Here is an 8,217-nt window from a genome sequence, read left to right as displayed (position 1 = left end):
TTCGCTCACCTGCCTTGACTCTCATATGAACTTAAGTGACATCCCATTCCTAATCCATATGGTTCAATATGACGTCGGTCCGCCCTTTGCAGCTATAACAGCTTCAACTCTTCTGGGAAGGCTGTCCACAAGGTTTAGGAGTGTGTATGGGAATTTTTGACCATTCTTCCAGAAGCGCATTTGTGAGGTCACACACTGATGTTGGACGAGAAGGCCTGGCTCTCAGTCTCCGCTCTAATTCATCCCAAAGGTGTTCTATGGGGTTGAGGTCAGGACTCTGTGCAGGCCAGTCAAGTTCATCCACACCAGACTCTGTCATCCATGTCTTTATGGACCTTGCTTTGGTCACTGGTGCACAGTCATGTTGGAAGAGGAAGGGGCCAGCTCCAAACTGTTCCCACAAAGTTGGGAGCATGGAATTGTCCAAAATGTCTTGGTATGCTGAAGCATTCAGAGTTCCTTTCACTGGAACTAAGGGGCCAAGCCCAGCTCCTGAAAAATAACCCCACACCATAATCCCCCCTCCACCAAACTTTACACTTGGCCCAATGCAGTCAGACAAGTACCGTTCTCCTGGCAACCGCCAAACCCAGACTCATCCATCAGATTGCCAGATGGAGAAGCGCGATTCGTCACTCCAGAGAACGCGTCTCCACTGCTCTAGAGTCCAGTGGCGGCGTGCTTTACACCACTGCATCCGACGCTTTGCATTGCACTTGGTGATGTATGGCTTGGATGCAGCTGCTCGGCCATGGAAACCCATTCCATGAAGCTCTCTGCACACTGTTCTTGAGCTAATCTGAAGGCCACATGAAGTTTGGAGGTCTGTAGCGATTGACTCTGCAGAAAGTTGGCGACCTCTTCGCACTATGCGCCTCAGCATCCGCTGACCCCGCTCCGTCAGTTTACGTGGCCTACCACTTCGTGGCTGAGTTGCTGTCGTTCCCAAACACTTCCACGTTCTTATAAAACAGCTGACAGTTGACTGTGGAATATTTAGGAGCGAGGAAATTTCACGACTGGATTTGTTGCACAGGTGGCATCCTATCACAGTTCCACGCTGGAATTCACTGAGCTCCTGAGAGCGACCCATTCTTTCACAAATGTTTGTAAAAACAGTCTGCATGCCTAGGTGCTTGATTTTATACACCTGTGGCCATGGAAGTGATTGGAACACCTGATTCTGATTATTTGGATGGGTGAGCGAATACTTTTGGCAATATAGTGTATATATATATATATATAAGATATTTGTATTCGTTACTAGAGGATTTAGTATTTTATTTATTTGTTCAATTTATTTTGGTTTTATAAAGTAAAAGCCTCCTACTCCCCTACTTTTTCTTTGTATGTTTTTTCCCCCATTAATTTAATTTAATTTATATCATCATCATCTTATGTGGTATGTTGTATAGAGTGTAATATGATAATTGAGTGTAATCTCAGTCTTGATTTGTATTTCTCTGAATTTGAATACCTTTCTGTATTGTTGTTCTAAGCATTTGAATTAAAAAAAAATAAAACATGTCTTGTTTGTAGTGTTAAAACAACAGTATAATCTCACCAGACACCAGACATGTGTTTTAAAAATCTTTATTTGTTCAATTTACAAAAAAAAGAAGAAGAAGAAGAAAGCTGTAGAACCTGGCCATGTCTTTATTATTAATTAAAAAAGCTCTGAATGAAGTATTATAAAGCTGAATATTCTACATTTATCCTAAACTCAGGCACGGGCTCTGTCTCAGATTGTGTACTTTGGACGACCTAGTGCCTGGATGTCTGGTACACTAATGTCACATCATCCACTGCAACTAAAGGTCTATTTTACTCTCCAAAATCATTGCTATAAAGCTTTTCTGGACTAATTTGTATTGTCAGCATTGAACTTTTCAAGAAGACTCCCCTCCCACTGCTACATAAAGTAGGAGTCATGAGTGTGGGAAGTTTACAGTTTCCCTGCACTTCTAACACATCATCTCGGTATTAACAGCGTAGCGCACTAGATCTCACTGAGATTCTTTCACAATGCTCACAAGAAAAGTATGCGATTTGAGACAAAGCCACGGTCAAACAGAAGTAAACACACACAACTCTTTTGTTTCTTCTTGAGTAACTGAATAATCATGAAGATGCCCTTCAACCCCATGCACAGAGTTGGGCTCTGGGGTCGAAGGGCATCGGAACAGGAAGTGACACTTGAGAAAAGAGGCTGTGTTTAGAGTTTGGGCATCCTGGCAACGTTGAGGCGCATCGCTACACACGAGGCTCCGGATGCGTAGCGCATCTCTCTTAACATGCCACTCCACTGCTTTTTGTCCTCCTCGTATCTGAACGCACACACACACACACACACACACACACACACACACACACACACACAAAATAAGGATTTAATACAGATACACTAGATTTCAGTGCTGTTTGGAAAACGCTCTCATCCCTAAACCTCATTCAGAGTTTTAATGGTTGCATCCGGTTTCTTATCCTAAGGGGTTAGCCAGAAGTTTTTATTTATTTTTTTACTAGTTCACTGAAGTTCAACTCTGCCAGTGGAAGAGAAATGGATTTGTGAGAGATTTTCAATCAGTGTAAAGAAATAAATGATGTTGTGTCTGAGAGTCTGATCTAAAACGAGTCTGTTGGCTTTCAGTGTGTTTTAGACGTGTGTTTTTCCCTCTGTTGGAGAACCGTACACAGAATTTTCCTGGTTGAAGATGAAATCTGAGCTGCTTTTTAGATGAACAAGCGCTTGGAGAACATCTCAGAGAGCAGGAATGGGTTTGATCTCAACATTTACTCTGGAGATACAAACATTTCCGTTGGAAAAAAAATGAACCGTTTTTGGTTTTATTGGAGCTTTTCTAAGAATATCACCCCTAGTAGCTTATAAACAGAAATCCTTCTGAAACACTACAAATTCTTAAAGTCCTGAGTGTCTACTTTCATATGAGCTTCATATTAACCTCCACTGTGGAGTGAGACATGACAAATATGCTCAATCATCAACATGGACACGATAAAAACAGGAGGAAACATTTTTGCTCTGATCCACACTAATTTTAAACAATTCAAACATTTCCTCTTAAAGTGAGGTATTCAAGCTGTCACAACATTAAGGTTTCAGTCTGGGTTAATCTTGAAATGACCACATTGTCATGTAGAGCTGCTATATTAGATTTTTCACAACCTCATTTCCTAATGCTGGTTTATTTACTGTTTACTGGCACTTGATGTCAACTGGGAACAGATTCCTTAACCAGGATTTCAAAATGGACCACTTCATTCCCAAAACAAGTGGAGAACTACTAAAACAAACCTAAAATCAAGCAAAAGTGTCACGTTAGATATGATTAAGTGCATATACCGACCAGGCATAACATTATCACCACCTAATATTGTGTCGGTCCCAAAAACAGCAGTTACCTATCATGCACTGTGTATTCTGACACCTTTCTATCAGAACCAGCATTAACTTCTTCAGTAATTTGAGCAACAGTAGCTCGTCTGTTGGATCGGATCACACGGGCCAGCCTTCGCTCCCTACGTCCATGAATGAGCCTTGACCGCCCATGACCCTGTCTCTGGTTCACCACTGTTCCTTCCTTGGACCACTTTTGGTTGATGTGATTTGACATCACATCAACTTTGAGGACAAAATGTTGACTTGCTGCCTAATATATCCCACCCAGTAACAGGTGCCATGATCAGGAGATCATCAGAGTTATTCACTTCACCTGTCAGTGCTCATAATGTTATGCCTGATCTTTGTATTTGTGTGTGTGTGTGTGTGTAAGAAAGAGAGAAACCCATTTAGACTTATTTCCTAAAGTGGTCCAGTCTGACAGAATTAATCCCGCCATTTTAATCCCAGTAGCCTTTCAGAACAACTCCAACATCACTTACTGCCAAACATCGGTCATCTCAGAAGGCCCAACTTCTTTGTTCTCCAGCTCTACGATGGCGAAGCCTCCGACGGCGTAGAGAATCCCACCGCTGCTCATCAGGTTCACAGAGCTGCGTTCCTGTGGGAAGTCAGCGAATGTGTCCCATCTAAAAAAAAAAAAAAAAAAAAAAAAAGAACCTTTTAATGCTTTCTCAATCAATTTATCAATATATAAATTGAATCAATTGAGTCTTGTGTACTTGTTAGTGGTAAAGTCGTAGATCTCCGAGGTGGCGGTCAGTCCCTCCTCGTTAATGCCTCCGCTGGTGATAATTTTGCCGTTATGCAGCACGGCACCAAACATAGCTCTGGGGGTCTTCATACCCGCGAGCTCTCTCCATTCAGACTGCTTGTGGTTATACACAAACATCTTGTTTATGGCTTTACTGAAAGATAGAGAGAGACAGGATGTGACATCATCGTTACACACTACATTACTGTGGTCTTACAATCAGTCTAGTGGTTCATTTGCTGTTGAACATATCTGAATGCAAGGAAACTTAACGGTATGTAGCATGATAATGAAGAAGTTAGCGTTTCCATAGTAACAGCTTGCCCAGGAACCGAATGCTACACTTCATCACAGACGTCGTAAAAAAGTAGTGTGATATGTGGAAGATTTTAGAAAAAGGTGTTTATTTGAAAGTTGTGAAAGAAGACTCGGTCAGTGTCAGAGCTTTGGGGTGAAGCTGTTTCTGCATAACTTTTCAGTTATGTGACAAAGCTGAACTCTCTCTCTCTCTCTCTTTCTCACACACACACACACACACACACACTCACTTGTCATCTGTCTTGCCTCCGATGCAGTAGACCAGACCTTTGTGTGAGACTACTGAGTGGCCGTGGATGCGCAGAGGAAGTTTCTTCGTCTCGCTCCATTTCATCTTCCTGTGAAGAGAGACCAGTGTCATTGACTTTGCCTTGTCACATCTTTCTGTCTGTCTCTTTAGCTATCTGTCTGTTTATTTTTCTGTCAGTCTGTATATTTTATCATCTATCTATCTATCTATCTATCTATCTATCTATCTATCTATCTATCTATCTATCTATCTATCTATCTATCTATCTATCTATCTATCTTATATAGGAAGAGTAAAGCTGAGAAACTCACTCAGTGTCGTAACACATGACTGAGTCGAGGGACTCGTTGGTCTGCAGATCTTTTCCTGCAATCGCAAAAACCAGATTTTCACTTTCCCCTAAACCGAAGAGACAGCGTGGACTCGGCATGGGGGGCAGCGCCATCCAATCAGATGAAAGCGCATCCAGCTACAAAATAAACACAAGCCATGATAATCATCTTATTATAGAGTTTAGGATAAACAGCGTTAAAGAAAGAAAGAAGGTAGAGTCTTTCACTTAGGAGGATATCTTTTAACATATTCAGGCCAAAATGTTTCCCCTTTTATTCACTAGTTCTCTATAATAATCCAAATTAGACTGCAGTAATAATGTAGATTATTTTTCACTGGTATATAAACTAAGTGTTGTATAAACGCAGCCTTTAACGTGTTGATCGCTTAAAAAAAATGGAACTATTAATTGACTGCGCTCTTTAGAAAAAAAAACCAGAACTTTTCCCCCTAAAAATAGTTCTGTGTAGAACTCCTGTAGAGCGATGAACTGTTTTATATTAAACCACTCTTATAATTGAAACAAAATTTTAACAAAATCAATATTTTATTTTATTTTATTTTATTTTATTTTATTTTATTTTATTTTATTTTATTTTATTTTATTTTATTTTATTTTATTTTATTTTATTTTATTTTTCTATCTATCTATCTATCTATCTATCTATCTATCTATCTATCTATCTATCTATTGAATCATTCCCCTTGGAGAATGTTATATGCTGTTAATAAAGCAGTCCTATTCTGGTCATGGAGAATCCCTTTTGAACATTATTATTAGCTGACTGCTTTTTCAGTGCTGCACTACTTACTGTATATTCAAGCTAGATCACTGAGTGCTATAAATTTTCAGATATAATTTTGTTACACCAAGATTACTGGACCTATGGTTTATCTTTAATAGTGCCCTTTAATAGTGTCATTTAATAACCATGGCTCTATAGATCTTCCATGAGCATCAGTATTATTAGCAGCAGGACAAATCCTAATACTTTCTGGCTGTAGATGTGTGTGTGATGACGTGGGACAGAAGAAAAGAATATGGCTAGGTTTCAAAACTGATCACGAAAAGAGTTAAAGAGAAACAAACAGTCCAGGAGAGTTTAAGGTGTTATTAATTAATATAAAGCTAGGTTTGATTATGGTAGTCTGGTTCATTGGCGTATACACATTCGCTATAACTTTAAAACAGAACTTTATATTATTTATTTTATACTATTTAGTTATTAGCGGAATGAAAAAGGCCCACTACAACCCTACACAATCAAGGCTTTTGCTAACGTGCTAGGAATAGAAAGGTAGAATATTCCGGACAACATAATAACACTCCTGAAGATTCTGTTCGCTTCACAAATCATTCATTTTAGCTTTAATAACTGAACCTTTTCCTTGTTTCCTGTGTATCATATTATTCTGTAACTCCAATGACACTTAGCTACACTGTCTTTTAAACAAGTGGTGCTAAGCTAATTGAGTTAGGTAGTTATTAATGTTAATTAGCTACCTATAGCTTAGCTAGCTAGCTGGCTAGATTATATTAGTTGGAATTGTGGTTGGTTTTGTTTACTTAAAAGGCTATGTTAGATTGAGGTTAAAGTAGGTTACCCACCCAAAAATAGCTAGCTAGCTAATAGTTAATGTTAGTTAAGATAGCTAATTGGGACTTTTTATTAGCTGCACTTTCATTAAAATAGCTAGTGATAAATAGTTAAATAGTGTTAGCTAAGATCGATAATGAGAAGGTTGTAAAAGGTCGCCTCAGGTAATTTGCAGCTAATATTAGTCTACCATTCAGTAACTATGTGAAACTAGTGGCTAATGTTAGCTAGCTAGTTGTAACTGTGTAAATCAGAGCAAGAGCTGAATCCTATAAACTGTTAATGGATGTATTTACTACCTGATAGAAGTAGCACTGAAGAGGATTCTCTTTGTTGTCCTCATCAACAAACAGGCCGCCGATGACGTAGAGCTCATTTCTCTTGGTGCAGATGCTCACATGGTTTTTTGGCACTTGCTCAGCCATCGCAGCGAGGAAACACTCGTTCTCTGCGACGTCGTACGCTACAGCCGCTGTATCGTTGACCATGAGGATCAGATTGCGTCTATACATCCCCAGTCTCTGATTATCATTCAGGTAACCTGGCAGGAGCTCTTCCTCATCCTCCTCTTCTCCTTCCTTCTTCTCCTTCTTTTTTCCCTTGGGCAGCTTTCCCTTGAAGGCGTCTCTGATGACTTGAAGTTTCGTCTGGAGCTCGGGATTGCCCTTGATGATGTCATCGGTTTCCACCTTCTCCTTGAAGTACTTTTCAGATATTAGACGGAAACGGATACACTCGAACGCATCCCCCAGGGACTTAACTCGCTTCTCCTTGTCACTGCGCACCCATTTCATGAGCGCTTCGAACACCATTTCTTCCTTCTCCACGTTCAGGACATCAGCGCCGATCAAGGCGAAGAGCTCATGTGGTGCCAGCTGAAGGAATTCCTCCTCACTGGCGAGGCTCTCGAAGCGGTCGGCACTGTAGTCGCGGGCAGTTATGGCTAACCTCGGTACATTGAGGACAAGTCCGAGTCTGAAGATGGCGAGGCAGTTAGACACGGAGAGCTTCTTCTGGAGGTAGTTTACACACACTGTGAACACGGACGGGATCTGGAACCGGTTAGCAAGTGCAAAAATCTCCTGAACGTTCCCGTCTGTGAGATCAATCTCGGCTGAGTAAAGGTACTTGATGATCATGTCCAGGATGTTGGGGTCCACGTCATCCAAGGCCACCTCTTTGAGGTCTTCTTTGACCTTGCCATCCTCAGAGAAGAAGATGTCCCTGAAATAAGGGCTGCATGCGGCCAGAATGAGGCGGTGGCATGGGAAGCAGCGGTCGCCTACCTTCAGAGTACAATCCACAAACTTGTTCTCGTTCAGGAGCTCCTTCAAGCCGTCCTGGAGCAGAGTGCTCTGGAAGAGACGCAGCTCTTCCTGCAGGGCTTTGGGATCCATTCTCACAGAGGACAATGAGGAAAAGGAGAAAAGACGAGGAGAAGGTGGCTGCACTCCTGCTTGCCACGCTGTCCCGACCGGAAAAGGACAGAGTGGCGAAAAGCTTGCCGGTCTGAAGAGGCTGTTATTTAATCTGCTGGTTCTAA

At 41.1% G+C, this 8,217-nt stretch overlaps 1 protein-coding gene across 1 annotated transcript; it reads right to left on the bottom strand.

Annotated features, from left to right (window-relative positions):
- Window positions 1-1,577: 1,577 nt before the first annotated feature.
- Window positions 1,578-8,178, bottom strand: klhl41b (kelch-like family member 41b). The gene is made up of 6 exons (XM_058402847.1): window positions 6,974-8,178; window positions 5,055-5,212; window positions 4,724-4,831; window positions 4,144-4,329; window positions 3,904-4,050; window positions 1,578-2,327 (listed from the first exon to the last, which is right to left on the bottom strand). Exons 1-6 carry the CDS (start codon window positions 8,069-8,071, stop codon window positions 2,216-2,218), a joined length of 1,809 nt encoding a protein of 602 aa, XP_058258830.1. The 5' UTR covers window positions 8,072-8,178; the 3' UTR covers window positions 1,578-2,215.
- Window positions 8,179-8,217: the final 39 nt, after the last annotated feature.

This window comes from Hemibagrus wyckioides, linkage group LG11, assembly GCF_019097595.1.
Source record: "Hemibagrus wyckioides isolate EC202008001 linkage group LG11, SWU_Hwy_1.0, whole genome shotgun sequence".
In the NCBI taxonomy this organism is placed as follows: domain Eukaryota; kingdom Metazoa; phylum Chordata; class Actinopteri; order Siluriformes; family Bagridae; genus Hemibagrus; species Hemibagrus wyckioides.
Note: the sequence above shows the minus strand (reverse complement) of the source record. Positions and strands in the feature narration are given on the sequence as shown.

Excerpts from the sequence above, each read along its gene's own strand:
- klhl41b (XM_058402847.1), bottom strand. The coding sequence starts at position 8,071 with ATGGATCCCAAAGCCCTGCAGGAAGAGCTGCGTCTCTTCCAGAGCACT. Across the intron at positions 4,832-5,054 it reads GTCATGTGTTACGACACTGA|GAAGATGAAATGGAGCGAGA; the intron begins GTGAGTTTCTCA and ends CTCTCTTCACAG. Across the intron at positions 2,328-3,903 it reads GAGATGACCGATGTTTGGCA|ATACGAGGAGGACAAAAAGC; the intron begins GTAAGTGATGTT and ends GTGTGCGTTCAG.